At 39.9% G+C, this 25,298-nt stretch overlaps 2 protein-coding genes, 1 long non-coding RNA gene, 1 other non-coding gene and 2 pseudogenes across 4 annotated transcripts; all 6 read left to right on the forward strand.

Annotated features, from left to right (window-relative positions):
* Positions 1-1,764: 1,764 nt before the first annotated feature.
* Positions 1,765-4,812, forward strand: LOC116218358 (annotated as a pseudogene).
* A 2,110-nt stretch (positions 4,813-6,922) lies between these two features.
* On the forward strand, positions 6,923-9,190 carry LOC116218328 (annotated as a pseudogene).
* A 3,088-nt stretch (positions 9,191-12,278) lies between these two features.
* LOC116218329 lies at positions 12,279-13,351 on the forward strand. Its single transcript, XR_006151511.1, has 3 exons — positions 12,279-12,896; positions 13,022-13,149; positions 13,258-13,351. It is a non-coding gene; the product is annotated as an uncharacterized LOC116218329 (transcript).
* Positions 13,352-15,700: 2,349 nt separating this feature from the next.
* On the forward strand, positions 15,701-18,183 carry LOC116218357 (hatching enzyme 1.2-like). The gene is made up of 8 exons (XM_031559542.2): positions 15,701-16,073; positions 16,179-16,257; positions 16,365-16,505; positions 16,598-16,715; positions 17,356-17,534; positions 17,620-17,701; positions 17,827-17,954; positions 18,063-18,183. Coding segments are annotated over exons 1-8 (792 nt in total). The 5' UTR covers positions 15,701-16,010; the 3' UTR covers positions 18,065-18,183.
* Positions 18,184-20,341: 2,158 nt separating this feature from the next.
* Positions 20,342-21,927, forward strand: LOC122128625 (hatching enzyme 1.2-like). Its single transcript, XM_042702985.1, has 5 exons — positions 20,342-20,410; positions 20,507-20,588; positions 20,696-20,836; positions 20,929-21,046; positions 21,687-21,927. The coding sequence occupies exons 1-5, from the start codon at positions 20,342-20,344 to the stop codon at positions 21,925-21,927; spliced, it is 651 nt and encodes a 216-aa protein (XP_042558919.1).
* Positions 21,928-21,936: 9 nt separating this feature from the next.
* LOC116218360 lies at positions 21,937-22,662 on the forward strand. Its single transcript, XR_004162802.1, has 3 exons — positions 21,937-22,032; positions 22,158-22,285; positions 22,394-22,662. It is a non-coding gene; the product is annotated as an uncharacterized LOC116218360 (long non-coding RNA).
* Positions 22,663-25,298: the final 2,636 nt, after the last annotated feature.

The following is a 25,298-nucleotide window of genomic DNA, read 5'->3' on the forward strand; positions in this document are numbered from 1 at the left end:
TTGCAAACACAGTCAGGAGTGCTGAAACTGATCAAAGTAATCTAACGCCTTTAACTGTTGCATTTTGGCAATATATTTATAAATGCATTAAAAACCTGTACAAACACTACACTATCACTATAAATTGGCATTAAACTGATAATCTGAAATACCGTGCAAATGTTTGTCTGAAGCTAACATCATGATAGTGTTTATGTTTCTTTTTCTGCAATAAATAATAATAATAATAATAATAATAATAAAAAACTCGTCCTTCTTCCCTCTTCCTTCATGTGGTCTATATGGAGAGGAAGTATCGTTCTATGGTGGTGCAGTGGGCTAAAACACAGTAGTGCTCCACAAAACACAGGATTTCATCAGAATTACAGAAATCAGAGTACACAATATTCACTGTCTAGCTCACATGGGACAATGAATTCAAGTCTTCCACTTTCACAATAATAATATGTATCATTGACCTTTTCTCATTGGTACTTAAAATACATTACACAGAAAAGATGATATACGAATATGAAAATAATATATAAAATCAAATATTTTTTAAAGGCTTTTTCACATACTGTAACACATTTGTGTGATATGAATTTAGTTAACAATGACATTGAATAGGTTAGAAGACCTACAGATACTGCACTTTAATTGTAAGCAATCTTACATGAACAGGTGTATTCTAAATGCCAGGGCATGACTGATAATTGAAAGAAAGTTACATTGAAGATTTGATTTCCCACTTTTAAAGAACCTCGGAAAAAGTTCCACAATTCTCAGAAATCGTTTGAAAAGACCCTTATTGGGAGAATAATTTAATTCTGTCTCATGCCGTGTGTGCTTACCTTAGTCTGCATACTACATCTTATTCATATGAGACATTGCACTCATTTAAGGGTCTGAAATAATTTCGTCAGAAGAGACAGTTAAGTCTAATCATGTTGATTGGTACGGTTCCATTTCCTGAGTACAGTTAGTCTGCAGTAATAATCTCTTAAACTAATGCAGCATGGCTTTGTGTGTCTTTGACTACCAAGGCACACCTTACTTTGACACTTCTCTAAAAATGTAGAGATTTTAAGAGATGATGAAGACAAATAAACAGAATATTATGCCTTAGTGCAGTGGTTGGATTTCTGAAGGACATCTTTGTGAGTATTTCAAATTTTAAAAGATGTAAGAATTTTCTCTGCAGATATTTTCTGGTAATAATATCTAATTAAGTAATTATTCATTATTAGCTGCCCTTGCATGTCTTCAAACAACACCTCTCAGTTAACGGCCATGTTTCAAGATGTCACTACTGTCAGAGGCTAACGCCATCTTAGAAGGTGATCAAAACAAATAAGCTCACCATCATGTCTTTGTTCAGTTGTTGAATTTCTGGGAGAGGTGGTGGCATCCTCCCATAAGAGCTTCCATTAGACACCTGACCCTGACAGCAGGCCTAAATCCCCTGCAGACACACCTGTGGAGGGCTGTATAAAAGCTCAGGTGAGATGGGTCTCACACACCGAGCCCCAGTGAAGGAGCCGTCCACAGCATCTCCACACACTAAAGCAACATGGACCTCAGAGCCTCCATCTCCCTTCTTGTGCTGCTGCTTGGCCTGTCCAAGGCTCTGCCTGTCATGGTAAGAATGCCTGTGATATTCAGAACTCTATCTTTAAATACTAATTGTGGGTTTGTACCCTTTTATTTGAACATTTTGGTTTTTATTTGTTCTCAGGAGGACAGTGATGAAAATGAAATTTTTTCTTAGAGGAGTCTGACAGTGTGGACTTAACTACACAGATTCTGTCAACCAATAATGGTCTGTTTCTCATTATTTAAACTATTTAACTGCTTCATTTAAATGATCGTTTGCATAGACTTACAGTGTCACTAGAATAACTTTAAAAATGACATTTCATCTTTTAGCCTCCAGTGAGCTTCTAGTGGAAGGAGATCTTGTTGTGCCAAGAACCAGGAATGCTATGGCTTGCTGGAACAACCAATGCTTATGGAAGAAGTCTTCTAATGGAAAAGTTGAGGTCCCCTACACAGTCAACTCTCAGTTTTGTAAGTATTTGTTGTATTTTTTTATATGCAATATATATATTTCAAAGCACCCCCATTGAGCATTGGTGCTTAATGTTTGTTGTGCTTTTCAGCATCCTCTGATAAGAGTAAAATTCAAAATGCCATGGCAACCTTCAACAGAAAAACCTGTGTACAGTTTGTTGCTCGCTCAACTCAGAGGGACTACATCAGCATTGAGAACAGAGATGGGTGAGTTTGTCTACTGCAGTGTCCTGACAATGTCACAAATCTCTCAAATGTCCACTTACACCTTCCTGCCTTCAACATGGTAAATCCCACACTAATTAGGATGCTGGTAACACTTTATTTCAAGGTTCAATTCAATAACAGCAATGAAGACCACCATTAAGGCCACTAGTCAACTAATACTGCAAGGCATTAACTGCAGAAGTACAACTAAATATTCATGGCTGGTGATGGGTATATCAATGGCCATTAGCGATATGAATAATGTTAGTTAAGACATCCTAGGTGTAAAGAATATGTTTGTAAACATAGATAAAAACAAACTTTAGTATTGAATAAAAATTGTGATGTATCAATTCCGAGGTACATGGGTTGTTCGTAACATTTAATACATAAACTAATGTTAGAAAATGGAAACCCTATTGTAATTGTTATTTTCATGGTAACACTTTATTTGGATAGTCCACCTACAGAAACTTCACAGATGATTTGATGAAATTCAGTCTTTCTAATTGTTCATTGAACATCACCTTCACCAAACCCAATCCCTAACCCTATTCTTAACCATAAATTGTAGTTTGTACAGATTTCCAGCAGACTATCCAAATAACGTGTGACCCATTATTTCTCCCATCTTTCTCAGGTGCTTCTCCAGCCTTGGGAGGACAGGAGGCAAACAGGTGGTCTCCCTCCAAAAGAGAGGTTGTGTTTACCACGGCATCATCCAGCATGAACTCAACCATGCTCTGGGCTTCTACCATGAGCAAACCAGGAGTGACAGAGACCAGTATGTGAAAATCAACTGGAATTACATCAACTCAGGTAGGCTGCATTCCCTACCTTCAATTCTTACTCAGACCGACAGTAATTAACACTACTGAGTCCGAGCCTGTTTTTCACTCTCTTAGGTAGTCTGCCATGCCTTGATATTTTAGTTTATTTCACCTAACTAAAAACATTGAGGCAAAAGTGGCATGTATGATTATATTCTAGAATACCTCAGCAATAATAACATGGGAATGAAAGGAATGTAGTAAAAAAAGATTGAATTTAAATCAAATCTAAACAAACCCTTCCAAAAACATACTTTCAGAGGTGCTCAGACTTTGTACAAAAAATACATTGTAAAGATTTTGGAGCAAGGCTTTTGAACTCTGAACTTTGTTAACACTACTGAGTCCGAGCCTGTTTTTCACTCTCTTAGGTAGTCTGCCATGCCTTGATATTTTGTTTATTTCACCTAACTAAAAACATTGAGGCAAAAGTGGCATGTATGATTATATTCTAAGAATACCTCAGCAATAATAACATGGGAATGAAAGGAATGTAGTAAAAAAGATTGAATTTAAATCAAATCTAAACAAACCCTTCCAAAAAACATACTTTCAGAGGTGCTCAGACTTTGTACAAAAAATACATTGTAAAGATTTTGGAGCAAGGCTTTTTGAACTCTGAACTTTGTAAACATAAGTGTTAGTTTTACAAAGGTGAGTTTAGCATTTAGAAAGTGTGTGTGGTTTCACTACTATATATTTATAATTTTAGAGTGACTGTACCTTTTCAAAACTAGTGTCCCTACAAATGCATATTGATGAGTTAGGTGTAAACACACCTGGGACACCTCAGACAAGAACAATGGCCCTTACTAATGGCCCTGGAATGTTCTTTGTGGCCCGTACCCCCCACAGGATTTCTTTGACACACCATGGCCCATAGAGATCCACTGAATTACCATACCCTTATCATATGAATAGCTGTCATTGGCTAATGGGCGGGGTCGTTAGGAGCTGAAACCTCACTCAGAGACTTGAAAGTGCAAGAGACTTAGTCCTATTCTCCTTTACAAAAGTGCTTATTTTATATATTTGTTTCAAACTGTGTAATTTGAAAAGAAAAGGGTTCAAGGTTTCTGTGGGGTGTAATTTCATGTCTTCCGACAAAAACTGGCTTGAGCTTTAAAAGCATTCCCCATTAAAACCACCATAATCCCTGCACCAGGGAGCGTGGACTCAGAGGGTAATGTAGACCTTGAGACCCTTCTCCTTGTTCTTGCAAGGAACGACTTACAACTTCAAGAAACAACGCACCAACAACCTGAACACTCCATAATGACTACTCTTCTGTGATGCATTATGGGAGGTAAGAAAATGGGACCCACTGAATAAAACGTATTCATCAAGAGCTGTTTTACCTGTTTACATTACAAATAAAAAATATGTTTTACAAAACTTTTACCAATCACTGTCCACATCTCCTCCTGTAGAACTGCTTTCACAGTCCAGAATGGAAAGGAGACAATCACTCCAATTCCAAACCCAAATGTGCGAATTGGACAGAGACAGGGAATGTCCACCACTGACATCCTGAGGGTCAACAAACTCTATGGATGCTGTGAGTATGACCTCCTGTATGATATGGTGAAACATCATATAACTTTGAGATTGCTGAAATGATGAGTACTGCAATCCAATTCTGACAATCCTCTCCTCTTCCAAACAGAACCAAACCCAAACTGATGCTGTCCCAGTCTGGTACCACCACATGACGTCTTGATCACAGAACACATGTGACAGATGAAAATGTATATGTCTTGTGAGCATCACTACTGTCATATTGATATTACTGGAAAATAAAATGACTGAAAATAACTCATTGTCTTGTTGTTGCTCTATCTATTTTCATGCAATATGGCAAAATAATACTATTTCCAGAATCAGAAACATATCCTCTCAGTATCCTTCTTTAAAAGAAACAGCCGCACAACAGTTCACATTAACAAATATGAGCCAAAATGTCACAATTATGGAACTAGAGAAGCATGCATGTATATGTGGGCCCAGTTCAGATTTTCTGTGGGCAGAGTCATACAAATCTAAACGGAGCCCAGTGGGGTTCTCTGTGGAATCGTCCACAAGGGCTTATCCATGGAAATCCCACACAGGTCCATTGTGGGATGGGCCATGATGGGCCCTCAGGATCATTAGTCAATGTGCCTCCAGTATAGGTTGACTATTAGCATGTCTGTGCTGTGGGTTTGCCCATGTTCGCTTCTGTGGGTCGACTATAGGACATGGGACCCTCATGAGAGCTAACTTACGGAGCTTCCATATGGGTTCAGTGGGGTTTGCCCATGATGGGCTCTCCGTAGCATCTTTAACATGGGAACAGGAATAGGCGCAGAGTGTGGGCACAATATGGGAAGCGTCCAGTAGACTATGCCCTTACGAGACAGGGCAGTTTTTTTTTCTAAAACTAGCATGCTAACTGGCTAACAGCCAACAGACTTGCCTTGCAAACACCATCAGGAGTGCTGAAACTGATCAAAGTTATCTAACGCCTTTAACTGATGCATTTTGGCAATATATTTAAATATACCTAAAAAAAACCTGGAAAAACCCTACACTATCACTATAAATTGGCATTAAACTGACAATATGAAATACCGTGCAAATGTTTGCCTGAAGCCAACATCATGATAGTGTTTATGTTTCTACTATAAATAATAAAATAATAAAAAAACTCTTCATGTGATCTACATGGAGAGGAAGTATCGTTCTATGGTGGTGCAGTGGGCTAAAACACAATAGTGCTCCACAAAATACAGGATTTGATCAGAAATTACAGAAATCAGAGTACACAATATTCCACTGTCTAGCTCACATAGGACAATGAATTCAAGTCTTCCACTTTCACAATAATAATATGTATCATTGACCTTTTCTCATTGGTACTTAAAATACATTACACAGAAAAGATGATATACGAATATGAAATAATATATAAATCAAATATTTTTTATACTTTTTTCGCATACTGTAACACATTTGTATGATATGAATTTAGTCAACAATGCCACTGAATAGGTTAGAAGGACCTACAGATAGTGCACTCTAATTGTAAGCAATCGTACATTAACAAGTTTATTCCAATGCCAGGGCATGACTGATAGTTGAAAGAAAGTTACATTGAAGATTTGATTTCCCACTTTTCCAGAACCTTGGAAAAAAGTTCCACAATTCTCAGAAATCGTTTGAAAAGACCGTTATTGGGAGAGTAATATAATTCTGTCTCATGCCGTGTGTGCTTACCTTAGTCTGCATACTACATCTTATTAATATAAGACATTGCACTCATTTAAGGGTCTTGAAATCATTTAATCAGAAAGAGATGGTTAAGTCTATCTTGTTGATTGGTACGGTTCCATTTCCTGAGTACAGTTAGTCTGCAGTAATAATCTCTTAAATGAATGCAGCATGGCTTTGTGTGTCTTTGACTACCAAGGCACACCTTACTTTGACACTTCTCTAAAAATGTAGAGATTTTAAGAGATGATGAAGACAAATAAACAGAATATTATGCCTTAGTGCAGTGGTTGGATTTTCTGAGGACATCTTTGTGAGTATTTCAAATTTTAAAAGATGTAAGAATTTCTCTGCAGATATTTTCTGGTAATAATATCTAGTTATTCTTTATAAGCTGCCCTTGCATGTCTTCAAACAACACCTCTCAGTTAAGGCCATGTTTCAAGATGTCACTAACTGTCAGAGGCTAACGCCATCTTCGAGGTGATCAAAACAAATAAACTCACCATCATGTCTTTGTTCAGTCGTTGAATTTCTGGGAAAGGTGGTGGTGTCCTCCATAAGAGCTTCCATTAGACACCTGACCCTCACAGCAGGCCTAAATCCCCCTGCAGACACACCTGTGGAGGGCTGTATAAAAGATCAGGTGAGATGGGTCTCACACACCGAGCCCCAGTGAAGGAGCCGTCTACAGCATCTCCACACACTGAAGCAACATGGACCTCAGAGCCTCCATCTCCCTTCTTGTGCTGCTGCTTGGCCTGTCCAAGGCTCTGCCTGTCATGGTAAGAATGCCTGAGATATTCAGAACTCTATCTTTAAATAGTAATTGTTTGTTTGTACCGTTTCATCTTCACCTTTTGGATTTTATCTGTCTCTAGGAGGACGGAGATGAAAATGAGATTTTCTTTGAGGAGCCTGACAGTGTGGACATAACTACACAGATTCTGGCAACCAATAATGGTCTGTTTCTCATTATTTAAACTATTTAACTGCTTCATTTAAATGATCGTTTGCATACACTTACAGTGTCACTAGAATAACTTTAAAAATGACATTTCATCTTTCAGCTTCCAGTGAGTTTCTAATGGAAGGAGATCTTGTTGTGCCAAGAACCAGGAATGCTCTGGCTTGCTGGAACAACAACTGCTTATGGAAGAAGTCTTCTAATGGGAAAGTTGAGGTCCCCTACACAGTCAACTCTCAGTTTTGTAAGTATTTGTTGTATTTTTTTAATATGCAATATATATATTTCAAAGCACCCCCATTGGTGCTTAATGTTTGTTGTGCTTTTCAGCATCCGCTGATCAGAGTAAAATTCAAAATGCCATGGCAACCTTCAACGTAGAACCTGTATTCAGTTTGTTGCTCGCTCGACTCAGAGTGACTACATCAGCATTGAGAACAGAGATGGGTGAGTTTGTCGACTGTAGAGTGTTGAAAATGTCTACGTCCACATACACCTGCTTCCTGGAGCATAGCTTTTCTCCCTTAAATGTAAATCCCACACTAATTATCTTGCTGGTAACACTTTTATGTAAAGATCCAATGTAATGACACCAGTGAAGACCACTACTAAATGAATACCAGTTTGGCATTACCTGCAGAATTACTACTAATATTCATTAATGCTGATTAGTGTGTGACTGACTGGTAATTAGTAACATAACGTCATTAAACACATCCTGGTTGTAAATCCTAATTCTGTGAACAAATGAAAGCAAACTTACAGTAATTAATACATACACTAATATAAGTTAATGACACCCTGTTGTAACTGTTGCTGTCATTGTTCCGCCCATCTTTCTCAGGTGCTTCTCCAGCCTTGGGAGGACAGGAGGCAAACAGGTGGTCTCCCTCCAAAAGAGCGGTTGTGTTTACCACGGCATCATCCAGCATGAACTCAACCATGCTCTGGGCTTCTACCATGAGCAAACCAGGAGTGACAGAGACCAGTATGTGAAAATCAACTGGAATTACATCAACCCAGGTAAGCTGCATTCCCCACCTTCAATTCTTACTCAGACCGACTGAAATGAATGAGACCTTGAGACCCTTCTCCTTGTTTGGCAGAAATGGTTTACAACTTCCAGAAACAAAAGACCAACAACCTGAACACTCCATATGACTACTCTTCTGTGATGCATTATGGGAGGTAAGAAAATGGGAACCACTGAATAAAACGTATTCACCAAGAGCTGTTTTACCTGTTCGCATTACTACATAAAAAATATGTTTTATAAAACTTTTACAAATCACTGTCCACATCTCCTTCTGTAGAACTGCTTTCACAGTCCAGAATGGAAAGGAGACAATCACTCCAATTCCAAACTCAAATGTTCAAATTGGACAGAGACAGGGAATGTCCACCACTGACATCCTGAGGATCAACAAACTCTATGGATGCTGTGAGTATGACCTCCTGTATGATATGGTGAAACATCATATAACTTTGAGATTTCTGAAATGATGAGTACTGCAATCCAATTCTGACAATTCTCTCCTCTTCCAAACAGAACCAAACCCAAACTGATGCTGTCCCAGTCTGGTACCACCACATGACGTCTTGATCACAGAACACAATGTGACAGATGAATATGTATATGTCTTGTGAGCATCACCACTGTCATATTGATATTACTGGAAAATAAAATGACTGAAAATAACTCATTGTCTTGTTGTTGCTCTACTATTTTCATGCAATATGGCAAAATAATCTATTTCCAGAATCAGAAACATATCCTCTCAGTATCCTTCTTTAAAAGAACAGCCGCACAACAGTTCACATTAAGAAATATGAGCCAAAATGTCAACAAGTTATGGAACTAAGAGAGCAAGCATGTATATGTGGGCCCAGTTCAGATTTTCTGTGGGCAGAGTCATACAAAATTCTATACGGAGCCCCAGTGGGGTCTCTGTGGAATTGTCCACAAGGGCTCATCCATGGAAATCCCACACAGGTCCATTGTGGGATGGGCCATGATGGGCCCTCAGGATCATTAGTCAATGTGGCCCAGTATAGGTTGACTATTAGCATATGTCTGTGCTGTGGGATTGCCCATGTTCGCTTCTGTGGGTCGACTATAAGACATGGGCCCTTCATGAGAGCTAACTTACGGAGCTTCTATATGGGTTCAGTGGGGTTTTGCCCATGATGGGCTCTCCGTAGCATCTTCAACATGGGAACAGGAATAGGCGCAGAGTGTGGGCACAATATGGGAAGCGTCCAGTAGACTATGCCCTTACGAGACAGGGCAGTTTTTTTCTTCTAAAACTAGCATGCTAACTGGCTAACAGCCAACAGACTTGCCTTGCAAACACAGTCAGGAGTGCTGAAACTGATCAAAGTAATCTAACGCCTTTAACTGTTGCATTTTGGCAATATATTTATAAATGCATTAAAAACCTGTACAAACACTACACTATCACTATAAATTGGCATTAAACTGATAATCTGAAATACCGTGCAAATGTTTGTCTGAAGCTAACATCATGATAGTGTTTATGTTTCTTTTTCTGCAATAAATAATAATAATAATAATAATAATAATAATAAAAAACTCGTCCTTCTTCCCTCTTCCTTCATGTGGTCTATATGGAGAGGAAGTATGGTTCTATGGTGGTGCAGTGGGCTAAAACACAGTAGTGCTCCACAAAACACAGGATTTCATCAGAATTACAGAAATCAGAGTACACAATATTCACTGTCTAGCTCACATGGGACAATGAATTCAAGTCTTCCACTTTCACAATAATAATATGTATCATTGACCTTTTCTCATTGGTACTTAAAATACATTACACAGAAAAGATGATATACGAATATGAAAATAATATATAAAATCAAATATTTTTTTATACTTTTTCGCATACTGTAACACATTTGTATGATATGAATTTAGTCAACAATGCCACTGAATAGGTTAGAAGACCTACAGATACTGCACTCTAATTGTAAGCAGTCTTACATGAACAGGTGTATTCCAAATGCCAGGGCATGACTGATAATTGAAAGAAAGTTACATTGAAGATTTGATTTCCCACTTTTAAAGAACCTCGGAAAAAGTTCCACAATTCTCAGAAATCAAGTTTGAAAAGACCCTTATTGGGAGATAATTTAATTCTGTCTCATGCCGTGTGTGCTTACCTTAGTCTGCATACTACATCTTATTCATATGAGACATTGCACTCATTTAAGGGTCTGAAATAATTTCGTCAGAAGAGACAGTTAAGTCTAATCATGTTGATTGGTACGGTTCCATTTCCTGAGTACAGTTAGTCTGCAGTAATAATCTCTTAAACTAATGCAGCATGGCTTTGTGTGTCTTTGACTACCAAGGCACACCTTACTTTGACACTTGTCTCAAAATGTAGAGATTTTAAGAGATGATGAAGACAAATAAACAGAATATTATGCCTTAGTGCAGTGGTTGGATTTCTGAAGACATCTTTGTGAGTATTTCAAAATTTTAAAAGATGTACGAATTTTTCTGCTGATATTTTCTGGTAATAATATCTAATTAAGTATTATTCATTATTAGCTGCCCTTGCATGTCTTCAAACAACACCTCTCAGTTAACGGCCATGCTTCAAGATGTCACTACTGTCAGAGGCTAACGCCATCTTAGAAGGTGATCAAAACAAATAAGCTCAACATCATGTCTTTGTTCAGTTGTTGAATTTCTGGGAGAGGTGGTGGCATCCTCCCATAAGAGCTTCCATTAGACACCTGACCCTGACAGCAGGCCTAAATCCCCTTGCAGACACACCTGTGGAGGGCTGTATAAAAGCTCAGGTGAGATGGGTCTCACACACCGAGCCCCAGTGAAGGAGCCGTCCACAGCATCTCCACACACTAAAGCAACATGGACCTCAGAGCCTCCATCTCCCTTCTTGTGCTGCTGCTTGGCCTGTCCAAGGCTCTGCCTGTCATGGTAAGAATGCCTGTGATATTCAGAACTCTATCTTTAAATACTAATTGTGGGTTTGTACCCTTTTATTTGAACATTTTGGTTTTTATTTGTTCTCAGGAGGACAGTGATGAAAATGAAATTTTTCTAGAGGAGTCTGACAGTGTGGACTTAACTACACAGATTCTGTCAACCAATAATGGTCTGTTTCTCATTATTTAAACTATTTAACTGCTTCATTTAAATGATCGTTTGCATAGACTTACAGTGTCACTAGAATAACTTTAAAAATGACATTTCATCTTTTAGCCTCCAGTGAGCTTCTAGTGGAAGGAGATCTTGTTGTGCCAAGAACCAGGAATGCTATGGCTTGCTGGAACAACCAATGCTTATGGAAGAAGTCTTCTAATGGAAAAGTTGAGGTCCCCTACACAGTCAACTATCAGTTTTGTAAGTATTTGTTGTATTTTTTAATATGCAATATACATATATTTCAAAGCACCCCCATTGAGCATTGGTGCTTAATGTTTGTTGTGCTTTTCAGCATCCTCTGATAAGAGTAAAATTCAAAATGCCATGGCAACCTTCAACAGAAAAACCTGTGTTCAGTTTGTTGCTCGCTCAACTCAGAGGGACTACATCAGCATTGAGAACAGAGATGGGTGAGTTTGTCTACTGCAGTGTCCTGACAATGTCACAAATCCATCAAATGTCCACTTACACCTGCCTGCCTTCAACATGGTAAATCCCACACTAATTAGGATGCTGGTAACACTTTATTTCAAGGTTCAATTCAATAACAGCAATGAAGACCACCATTAAGGCCACTAGTCAACTAATACTGCAAGGCATTAACTGCAGAAGTACAACTAAATATTCATGGCTGGTGATGGGTATATCAATGGTCATTAGCGATATGAATAATGTTAGTTAAGACATCCTAGGTGTAAAGAATATGTTTGTAAACATAGATAAAAACAAACTTTAGTATTGAATAAAAATTGTGATGTATCAATTCCGAGGTACATGGGTTGTTCGTAACATTTAATACATAAACTAATGTTAGAAAATGGAAACCCTATTGTAATTGTTATTTTCATGGTAACACTTTATTTGGATAGTCCACCTACAGAAACTTCACAGATGATTTGATGAAATTCAGTCTTTCTAATTGTTCATTGAACATCACCTTCACCAAACCCAATCCCTAACCCTATTCTTAACCATAAATTGTAGTTTGTACAGATTTCCAGCAGACTATCCAAATAACGTGTGACCCATTATTTCTCCCATCTTTCTCAGGTGCTTCTCCAGCCTTGGGAGGACAGGAGGCAAACAGGTGGTCTCCCTCCAAAAGAGAGGTTGTGTTTACCACGGCATCATCCAGCATGAACTCAACCATGCTCTGGGCTTCTACCATGAGCAAACCAGGAGTGACAGAGACCAGTATGTGAAAATCAACTGGAATTACATCAACTCACGTAAGCTGCATTCCCTACCTTCAATTCTTACTCAGACCGACAGAAATTAATGTAGACCTTGAGACCCTTCTCCTTGTTTTGGCAGGAATGACTTACAACTTCAAGAAACAACGCACCAACAACCTGAACACTCCATATGACTACTCTTCTGTGATGCATTATGGGAGGTAAGAAAATGGGACCCACTGAATAAAACGTATTCATCAAGAGCTGTTTTACCTGTTTACATTACTAAATAAAAAATATGTTTTACAAAACTTTTACCAATCACTGTCCACATCTCCTCCTGTAGAACTGCTTTCACAGTCCAGAATGGAAAGGAGACAATCACTCCAATTCCAAACCCAAATGTGCGAATTGGACAGAGACAGGGAATGTCCACCACTGACATCCTGAGGGTCAACAAACTCTATGGATGCTGTGAGTATGACCTCCTGTATGATATGGTGAAACATCATATAACTTTGAGATTGCTGAAATGATGAGTACTGCAATCCAATTCTGACAATCCTCTCCTCTTCCAAACAGAACCAAACCCAAACTGATGCTGTCCCAGTCTGGTACCACCACATGACGTCTTGATCACAGAACACAATGTGACAGATGAATATGTATATGTCTTGTGAGCATCACTACTGTCATATTGATATTACTGGAAAATAAAATGACTGGAAATAACACATTGTCTTGTTGCTCTATTATTTTCATGCAATATGGCAAAATAATCTATTTCCAGAATCAGAACCATATCCTCTCAGTATCCTTCTTTAAAAGAACAGCCGCACAACAGTTCACATTAACACATATGAGCCAAAATGTCAACAAGTTATGGAACTAAGAGAGCACGCATGTATATGTGGGCCCAGTTCAGATTTTCTGTGGGCAGAGTCATACAAAATCTAAACGGAGCCCCAGTGGGTTCTCTGTGGAATCGTGCACAAGGGCTTATCCATGGAAATCCCACACAGGTCCATTGTGGGTTGGGCCATGATGGGCCCTCAGGATCATTAGTCAATGTGCCCCCAGTATAGGTTGACTATTAGCATGTCTGTGCTGTGGGTTTGCCCATGTTCGCTTCTGTGGGTCGACTATAGGACATGGGACCCTCATGAGAGCTAACTTACGGAGCTTCCATATGGGTTCAGTGGGGGTTTGCCCATGATGGGCTCTCCGTAGCATCTTTAACATGGGAACAGGAATTGGCGCAGAGTGTGGGCACAATATGGGAAGCGTCCAGTAGACTATGCCCTTACGAGACAGGGCAGTTTTTTTTTCTAAAACTAGCATGCTAACTGGCTAACAGCCAACAGACTTGCCTTGCAAACACCATCAGGAGTGCTGAAACTGATCAAAGTTATCTAACGCCTTTAACTGATGCATTTTGGCAATATATTTAAATATACCTAAAAAAAACCTGGAAAAACCCTACACTATCACTATAAATTGGCATTAAACTGACAATATGAAATGCCGTGCAAATGTTTGCCTGAAGCCAACATCATGATAGTGTTTATGTTTCTACTATAAATAATAAAAAACTCTTCCTTCATGTGATCTACATGGAGAGGAAGTATCGTTCTATGGTGGTGCAGTGGGCTAAAACACAATAGTGCTCCACAAAACACAGGATTTGATCAGAACTACAGAAATCAGAGTACACAATATTCACTGTCTAGCTCACATAAGACAATTAATTCATAATGTCTTCCACTTTCACAATAATAATATGTATCTGTGAAAGACCGCTCGCGCCGGCCATCTCACCATGTGGGATGTAGCCTGGTAGAATGGGGTTGCAGGCAGGAACACACGACGCAGGAGACAGTGGCTTCCATTAAAATAGCTATGTTTATTTACAGTTGGGTTTTTGTAAAACCCCAAAACATACAAACACAAACTGAACACACTAAAGCCTATACTAGACCAGGTACACCTCTGAGCATTCAGGTTTTGTCTAGTACCTGGTCCAAGCTCCATCCAGCATGTTCAGTCTGTCCTTCCCCTCAATGAAACAATGAGGTGCACCTTAAGTAAGGCCAGACTAAATGGTGGGGTCCAATTAAAAGGTAATTGGACCCCTCCACAGGGGTGGGGGAATCCGGACCTAACCATTCAGGTAGGGGAGTCCAGTCCTTCTTCCCTCCTGGACCACAGTGAGAAGGGGGAGGGACTTCACCTTTTCACAGTATCATTGACCTTTTCTCATTGATACTTAAAAAACATTACACATAAAAGATCATATACGAATATGAATATAACATGTAAAATCAAATATTTTTTAAAGGCTTTTTCACATACTGTAACACATTTGTGTGATATGAATTTAGTTAACAATGACATTGAATAGGTTAGAAGACCTACAGATACTGCACTTTAATTGTAAGCAATCTTACATGAACAAGTGTATTCTAAATGCCAGGGCATGACTGATAATTGAAAGAAAGTTACATTGAAGATTTGATTTCCCACTTTTAAAGAACCTCGGAAAAAGTTCCACAATTCTCAGAAATTGTTTGAAAAGACCCTTATTGGGAGAATAATTTAATTCTGTCTCATGCCGTGTGTGCTTACCTTAGTCTGCATACTACATCTTATTCATATGAGACATTGCACTCATTTAAGGGTCTGAAATAATTTTGTCAGAAGAGACAGTTAAGTCTAATCATGTTGATTGGTACGGTTCCATTTCCTGAGTACAGTTAGTCTGCGGTAATAATCTCTTCAACTAATGCAGCATGGCTTTGTGTGTCTTTGACTACCAAGGCACACCTTACTTTGACACTTGTCTCAAAATGTAGAGATTTTAAGAGATGATGAAGACAAATAAACAGAATATTATGCCTTAGTGCAGTGGTTGGATTTCTGAAGACATCTTTGTGAGTATTTCAAATTTTAAAAGATGTACGAATTTTTCTGCTGATATTTTCTGGTAATAATATCTAATTATTCATTATAAGCTGCCCTTGCATGTCTTCAAACAACACCTCTCAGTTAACGGCCATGCTTCAAGATGTCACTACTGTCAGAGGCTAACGCCATCTTAGAAGGTGATCAAAACAAATAAGCTCAACATCATGTCTTTGTTCAGTTGTTGAATTTCTGGGAGAGGTGGTGGCATCCTCCCATAAGAGCTTCCATTAGACACCTGACCCTGACAGCAGGCCTAAATCCCCTTGCAGACACACCTGTGGAGGGCTGTATAAAAGCTCAGGTGAGATGGGTCTCACACACCGAGCCCCAGTGAAGGAGCCGTCTACAGCATCTCCACACACTAAAGCAACATGGACCTCAGAGCCTCCATCTCCCTTCTTGTGCTGCTGCTTGGCCTGTCCAAGGCTCTGCCTGTCATGGTAAGAATGCCTGTGATATTCAGAACTCTATCTTTAAATACTAATTGTGGGTTTGTACCCTTTTATTTGAACATTTTGGTTTTTATTTGTTCTCAGGAGGACAGTGATGAAAATGAAAATTTTCTAGAGGAGTCTGACAGTGTGGACTTAACTACACAGATTCTGTCAACCAATAATGGTCTGTTTCTCATTATTTAAACTATTTAACTGCTTCATTTAAATTATCGTTTGCATAGACTTACAATGTCACTAGAATAACTTTAAAAATGACATTTTATCTTTTAGCCTCCAGTGAGCTTCTAGTGGAAGGAGATCTTGTTGTGCCAAGAACCAGGAATGCTATGGCTTGCTGGAACAACCAATGCTTATGGAAGAAGTCTTCTAATGGAAAAGTTGAAGTCCCCTACACAGTCAACTCTCAGTTTTGTAAGTATTTGTTGTATTTTTTAATATGCAATATATATATTTCAAAGCACCCCCATTGAGCATTGGTGCTTAATGTTTGTTGTGCTTTTCAGCATCCTCTGATAAGAGTAAAATTCAAAATGCCATGGCAACCTTCAACAGAAAAACCTGTGTACAGTTTGTTGCTCGCTCAACTCAGAGGGACTACATCAGCATTGAGAACAGAGATGGGTGAGTTTGTCTACTGCAGTGTCCTGACAATGTCACAAATCCCTCAAATGTCCACTTACACCTTCCTGCCTTCAACATGGTAAATCCCACACTAATTAGGATGCTGGTAACACTTTATTTCAAGGTTCAATTCAATAACAGCAATGAAGACCACCATTAAGGCCACTAGTCAACTAATACTGCAAGGCATTAACTGCAGAAGTACAACTAAATATTCATGGCTGGTGATGGGTATATCAATGGCCATTAGCGATATGAATAATGTTAGTTAAGACATCATAGGTGTAAAGAATATGTTTGTAAACATAGATAAAAACAAACTTTAGTATTGAATAAAAATTGTGATGTATCAATTCCGAGGTACATGGGTTGTTCGTAACATTTAATACATAAACTAATGTTAGAAAATGGAAACCCTATTGTAATTGTTATTTTCATGGTAACACTTTATTTGGATAGTCCACCTACAGAAACTTCACAGATGATTTGATGAAATTCAGTCTTTCTAATTGTTCATTGAACATCACCTTCACCAAACCCAATCCCTAACCCTATTCTTAACCATAAATTGTAGTTTGTACAGATTTCCAGCAGACTATCCAAATAACGTGTGACCCATTATTTCTCCCATCTTTCTCAGGTGCTTCTCCAGCCTTGGGAGGACAGGAGGCAAACAGGTGGTCTCCCTCCAAAAGAGAGGTTGTGTTTACCACGGCATCATCCAGCATGAACTCAACCATGCTCTGGGCTTCTACCATGAGCAAACCAGGAGTGACAGAGACCAGTATGTGAAAATCAACTGGAATTACATCAACTCACGTAAGCTGCATTCCCTACCTTCAATTCTTACTCAGACCGACAGAAATAAATGTAGACCTTGAGACCCTTCTCCTTGTTTTGGCAGGAATGACTTACAACTTCAAGAAACAACGCACCAACAACCTGAACACTCCATATGACTACTCTTCTGTGATGCATTATGGGAGGTAAGAAAATGGGACCCACTGAATAAAACGTATTCATCAAGAGCTGTTTTACCTGTTTACATTACTAAATAAAAAATATGTTTTACAAAACTTTTACCAATCACTGTCCACATCTCCTCCTGTAGAACTGCTTTCACGGTCCAGAATGGAAAGGAGACAATCACTCCAATTCCAAACCCAAATGTGCGAATTGGACAGAGACAGGGAATGTCCACCACTGACATCCTGAGGGTCAACAAACTCTATGGATGCTGTGAGTATGACCTCCTGTATGATATGGTGAAACATCATATAACTTTGAGATTGCTGAAATGATGAGTACTGCAATCCAATTCTGACAATCCTCTCCTCTTCCAAACAGAACCAAACCCAAACTGATGCTGTCCCAGTCTGGTACCACCACATGACGTCTTGATCACAGAACACAATGTGACAGATGAATATGTATATGTCTTGTGAGCATCACTACTGTCATATTGATATTACTGGAAAATAAAATGACTGAAAAGAACTCATTGTCTTGTTGTTGCTCTACTATTTTCATGCAATATGGCAAAATAATCAGAAACATATCCTCTCAGTATCCTTCTTTAAAAGAACAGCCGCACAACAGTTCACATTAACAAATATGAGCCAAAATGTCAACAAGTTATGGAACTAAGAGAGCACGCATGTATATGTGGGCCCAGTTCAGATTTTCTGTGGGCAGAGTCATACAAAATCTAAACGGAGCCCCAGTGGGTTCTCTGTGGAATCGTGCACAAGGGCTTATCCATGGAAATCCCACACAGGTCCATTGTGGGTTGGGCCATGATGGGCCCTCAGGATCATTAGTCAATGTGCCCCCAGTATAGGTTGACTATTAGCATGTCTGTGCTGTGGGTTTGCCCATGTTCGCTTCTGTGGGTCGACTATAGGACATGGGACCCTCATGAGAGCTAACTTACGGAGCTTCCATATGGGTTCAGTGGGGGTTTGCCCATGATGGGCTCTCCGTAGCATCTTTAACATGGGAGCAGGAATAGGCGCAGAGTGTGGGCACAATATGGGAAGCGTCCAGTAGACTATGCCCTTACGAGACAGGGCAGTTTTTTTTTTCTAAAACTAGCATGCTAACTGGCTAACAGCCAACAGACTTGCCTTGCAAACACCATCAGGAGTGCTGAAACTGATCAAAGTTATCTAACGCTTTTAACTGATGCATTTTGGCAATATATTTAAATATACCTAAAAAAAACCTGTACAAACCCTACATTATCACTATAAATTGGCATTAAACTGACAATATGAAATACCGTGCAAATGTTTGCCTGAAGCCAACATCATGATAGTGTTTATTTTTCAACTATAAATAATAAAAATAATAAAAAACTCTTCCTTCATGTGATCTATATGGAGAGGAGGTATCGTTCTATGGTGGTGCAGTGGGCTAAAACACAGTAGTGCTCCACAAAACACAGGATTTGATCAGAACTACAGAAATCAGAGTACACAATATTCACTGTCTAGCTCACATAGGACAATTAATTCATCATGTCTTCCACTTTCACAATAATAATATGTATCATTGACCTTTTCTCATTGATACTTAAAAAACATTACACATAAAAGATCATACTCAAATACTTTTTAAAGGCTTTTTCACATACTGTAACACATTTGTGTGATATGAATTTAGTTAACAATGACATTGAATAGGTTAGAAGACCTACAGATACTGCACTTTAATTGTAAGCAATCTTACATGAACAGGTGTATTCTAAATGCCAGGGCATGACTGATAATTGAAAGAAAGTTACATTGAAGATTTGATTTCCCACTTTTAAAGAACCTCGGAAAAAGTTCCACAATTCTCAGAAATTGTTTGAAAAGACCCTTATTGGGAGAATAATGTAATTATGTCTCATGCCGTGTGTGCTTACCTTAGTCTGCATACTACATCTTATTCATATGAGACATTGCACTCATTTAAGGGTCTGAAATAATTTCGTCAGAAGAGACAGTTAAGTCTAATCATGTTGATTGGTACGGTTCCATTTCCTGAGTACAGTTAGTCTGCAGTAATAATCTCTTAAACTAATGCAGCATGGCTTTTTGTGTCTTTGACTACCAAGGCACACCTTACTTTGACACTTGTCTCAAAATGTAGAGATTTTAAGAGATGATGAAGACAAATAAACAGAATATTATGCCTTAGTGCAGTGGTTGGATTTCTGAAGACATCTTTGTGAGTATTTCAAATTTTAAAAGATGTACGAATTTTTCTGCTGATATTTTCTGGTAATAATATCTAATTAAGTAATTATTCATTATTAGCTGCCCTTGCATGTCTTCAAACAACACCTCTCAGTTAACGGCCATGCTTCAAGATGTCACTACTGTCAGAGGCTAACGCCATCTTAGAAGGTGATCAAAACAAATAAGCTCAACATCATGTCTTTGTTCAGTTGTTGAATTTCTGGGAGAGGTGGTGGCATCCTCCCATAAGAGCTTCCATTAGACACCTGACCCTGACAGCAGGCCTAAATCCCCTTGCAGACACACCTGTGGAGGGCTGTATAAAAGCTCAGGTGAGATGGGTCTCACACACCGAGCCCCAGTGAAGGAGCCGTCCACAGCATCTCCACACACTAAAGCAACATGGACCTCAGAGCCTCCATCTCCCTTCTTGTGCTGCTGCTTGGCCTGTCCAAGGCTCTGCCTGTCATGGTAAGAATGCCTGTGATATTCAGAACTCTATCTTTAAATACTAATTGTGGGTTTGTACCCTTTTATTTGAACATTTTGGTTTTTATTTGTTCTCAGGAGGACAGTGATGAAAATGAAATTTTTCTAGAGGAGTCTGACAGTGTGGACTTAACTACACAGATTCTGTCAACCAATAATGGTCTGTTTCTCATTATTTAAACTATTTAACTGCTTCATTTAAATGATCGTTTGCATAGACTTACAGTGTCACTAGAATAACTTTAAAAATGACATTTCATCTTTTAGCCTCCAGTGAGCTTCTAGTGGAAGGAGATCTTGTTGTGCCAAGAACCAGGAATGCTATGGCTTGCTGGAACAACCAATGCTTATGGAAGAAGTCTTCTAATGGAAAAGTTGAGGTCCCCTACACAGTCAACTCTCAGTTTTGTAAGTATTTGTTGTATTTTTTAATATGCAATATATATATTTCAAAGCACCCCCATTGAGCATTGGTGCTTAATGTTTGTTGTGCTTTTCAGCATCCTCTGATAAGAGTAAAATTCAAAATGCCATGGCAACCTTCAACAGAAAAACCTGTGTACAGTTTGTTGCTCGCTCAACTCAGAGGGACTACATCAGCATTGAGAACAGAGATGGGTGAGTTTGTCTACTGCAGTGTCCTGACAATGTCACAAATCCCTCAAATGTCCACTTACACCTGCCTGCCTTCAACATGGTAAATCCCACACTAATTAGGATGCTGGTAACACTTTATTTCAAGGTTCAATTCAATAACAGCAATGAAGACCACCATTAAGGCCACTAGTCAACTAATACTGCAAGGCATTAACTGCAGAAGTACAACTAAATATTCATGGCTGGTGATGGGTATATCAATGGCCATTAGCGATATGAATAATGTTAGTTAAGACATCCTAGGTGTAAAGAATATGTTTGTAAACATAGATAAAAACAAACTTTAGTATTGAATAAAAATTGTGATGTATCAATTCCGAGGTACATGGGTTGTTCGTAACATTTAATACATAAACTAATGTTAGAAAATGGAAACCCTATTGTAATTGTTATTTTCATGGTAACACTTTATTTGGATAGTCCACCTACAGAAACTTCACAGATGATTTGATGAAATTCAGTCTTTCTAATTGTTCATTGAACATCACCTTCACCAAACCCAATCCCTAACCCTATTCTTAACCATAAATTGTAGTTTGTACAGATTTCCAGCAGACTATCCAAATAACGTGTGACCCATTATTTCTCCCATCTTTCTCAGGTGCTTCTCCAGCCTTGGGAGGACAGGAGGCAAACAGGTGGTCTCCCTCCAAAAGAGAGGTTGTGTTTACCACGGCATCATCCAGCATGAACTCAACCATGCTCTGGGCTTCTACCATGAGCAAACCAGGAGTGACAGAGACAAGTATGTGAAAATCAACTGGAATTACATCAACTCACGTAAGCTGCATTCCCTACCTTCAATTCTTACTCAGACCGACAGAAATGAATGTAGACCTTGAGACCCTTCTCCTTGTTTTGGCAGGAATGACTTACAACTTCAAGAAACAACGCACCAACAACCTGAACACTCCATATGACTACTCTTCTGTGATGCATTATGGGAGGTAAGAAAATGGGACCCACTGAATAAAACGTATTCATCAAGAGCTGTTTTACCTGTTTACATTACTAAATAAAAAATATGTTTTACAAAACTTTTACCAATCACTGTCCACATCTCCTCCTGTAGAACTGCTTTCACAGTCCAGAATGGAAAGGAGACAATCACTCCAATTCCAAACCCAAATGTGCGAATTGGACAGAGACAGGGAATGTCCACCACTGACATCCTGAGGGTCAACAAACTCTATGGATGCTGTGAGTATGACCTCCTGTATGATATGGTGAAACATCATATAACTTTGAGATTGCTGAAACGATGAGTACTGCAATCCAATTCTGACAATCCTCTCCTCTTCCAAACAGAACCAAACCCAAACTGATGCTGTCCCAGTCTGGTACCACCACATGACGTCTTGATCACAGAACACAATGTGACAGATGAATATGTATATGTCTTGTGAGCATCACTACTGTCATATTGATATTACTGGAAAATAAAATGACTGAAAATAACTCATTGTCTTGTTGTTGCTCTACTATTTTCATGCAATATGGCAAAATAATCTATTTCCAGAATCAGAAACATATCCTCTCAGTATCCTTCTTTAAAAGAACAGCCGCACAACAGTTCACATTAACAAATATGAGCCACAATGTCAACAAGTTATGGAACTAAGAGAGCACGCATGTATATGTGGGCCCAGTTCAGATTTTCTGTGGGCAGAGTCATACAAAATCTAAACGGAGCCCCAGTGGGTTCTCTGTGGAATCGTCCACAAGGGCTTATCCATGGAAATCCCACACAGGTCCATTGTGGGATGGGCCATGATGGGCCCTCAGGATCATTAGTCAATGTGCCTCCAGTATAGGTTGACTATTAGCATGTCTGTGCTGTGGGTTTGCCCATGTTCGCTTCTGTGGGTCGACTATAGGACATGGGACCCTCATGAGAGCTAACTTACGGAGCTTCCATATGGGTTCAGTGGGGGTTTGCCCATGATGGGCTCTCCGTAGCATCTTTAACATGGGAACAGGAATAGGCGTAGAGTGTGGGCACAATATGGGAAGCGTCCAGTAGACTATGCCCTTACGAGACAGGGCAGTTTTTTTCTTCTAAAACTAGAATGCTAACTGGCTAACAGCCAACAGACTTGCCTTGCAAACACCATCAGGAGTGCCTAAACTGATCAAAGTTATCTAACGCCTTAAGTTTCTCCTGGCAATATAGTATCTGAGAAATCAAGAGAGGCCTGTGTGGTGAGCATTTTGCACTCTACTCACAGTTTGGATTTCACACCAGCTTTTGCTGCGGTTCCTTCAGCTTTTTCTACGCCTGTCTGTGGGAGGCCAGGTGAGCCTCGGCTTCACTCCAATGATTGACACTTCAGTGGCAGCTGTTACTATTATTAATATGTTAGTAGTTAGTAGGGCTGAGTATTGCCAACTATCCTATGGTATGATACATATGATGACACATATATCATAATACGATATATATATTGCTTAGATATTCAGGCTTGAAATGCACTGGCAATGTCACTAATGAACCACACAGTTCTGATGGTTGCCGCATTGCACAATGAGGGACTGACTTTTGAATAAAGGTCTACAGGATAACATGATTTTTGACTACATAATCAATTTTAGAATTTGACCTGTAGGAGACCACCTGCATGAGGCCTGTCCTCAGTTGATGGCACGCTTTTAAAAAACCTGGATCGCAGCCCACACCGTATGTGTGCAAATTTAGAATGGACCATCCTGCACATTATCCACCTGTGCCAATTAAACCGGACTTTGGCTCACCATGTTAAATGTTGCATGTTGCATCCAACGGGGGAAGGTGCCTGCTCTGTGGAAAACATCCTGCCTCATCCCTGTTTCAAAGAAGCCACACCCCAGTGAGCTGAATGACTTCAGGCCAGTCGCTCTAACATCACACATCTGTAAGACCATGGAACGACTGCTACTGCACATCATCAGACCCCAGGTACGCCATGCACTTGACCCGCTGCAGTATGCCTACCAGGAGAAGGTGGGCGTGGAAGGTGCCATCGTCTACCTAATGCACAGGGCTCACTCTTATCTGGACAAGGGGAAAGGTGCTGTGAGAATCATGTTCTTTGATTTCTCCAGTGCCTTCAACACCATCCAGCCCCTCCGACTGAGTGACAAGCTCGTGCAGATGGGTGTGAACGCCCACCTGGTATCCTGGATCAATGACTACCTGACGGAGAGGCCACAGTTTGTCAGGCTGAAAGACTGCGTATCTGAGACTGTGCTGTGCAGCACCGGCGCTCCACAGGGGACTGTGCTCTCACCTGTCCTGTTTACCCTGTACCCATCAGACTTCACCTACAACACGGAGTCGTGCCACATCCAGAAGTTCTCTGATGACTCTGCTGTTGTGGGATGTATCAGGGATGGACAAGAGGGTGAGTACAGGAGCCTGGTGGACAACTTTGTGCAGTGGTGTAGGCATAACCACCTGCAGCTGAACACCACCAAGACCAAGGAGATGGTGGTGGATTTTAGGAGGTCTCAGCCTCCTTTGCTACCAGTCTCCATCGGGGGTTTCAGTGTGGAGGTGGTCAACACCTACAAGTACTTAGGAGTTCATCTGGACAGTAAACTGGACTGGTCAGCCAACATAGATGCCATCTTTAAGAAGGGCCAGAGCCGTCTCTACTTCCTGAGGAGGCTGAGGTCCTTCAATGTCTGCAACAAACTCCTGCGCATGTTTTACCAGTCTGTTGTTGCCAGCGTCCTTTTTTATGCTGTGGTGTGCTGGGGAGGCAGCATAAAGAAGAGGGATGCAGGGCGACTAGACAGGCTGGTGAGAAGGGCAGGAGCTGTTGTTGGCATGGAACTGGACTGCCTAACATCAGTGGCGGAGACAAGGACCCTGAGTAGGATGCTGACCATCTTGGACAATGACCACCACCCACTACATAGTACTCTTAACGGACAGAGGAGCATATTCAGTGACAGACTCCTGTCATTGTCATGCTCATCGGACAGGCTGAGGAAGTCCTTTGTCCCCAGGGCCATACAGCTTTACAACGCCACGCAGAAGGGGAGGGGGAGGGAGATGGACTTCTCTGCATGAGTCTACCTCAGTCTGCCCTCCTCTTCTCATCTCATTATATTCCATCCCACTGTCCATCTTTTTACTGGCTATACTAGCCCATTGCACAGACTGTATTATCCACGTATTTGCACTATCCACACAAGCACATGAACACTATCTCTCTGCACTCTTTGCACT

Source organism: Clupea harengus, chromosome 22 (assembly GCF_900700415.2).
Source record: "Clupea harengus chromosome 22, Ch_v2.0.2, whole genome shotgun sequence".
NCBI classification, from domain to species: Eukaryota; Metazoa; Chordata; class Actinopteri; order Clupeiformes; family Clupeidae; genus Clupea; species Clupea harengus.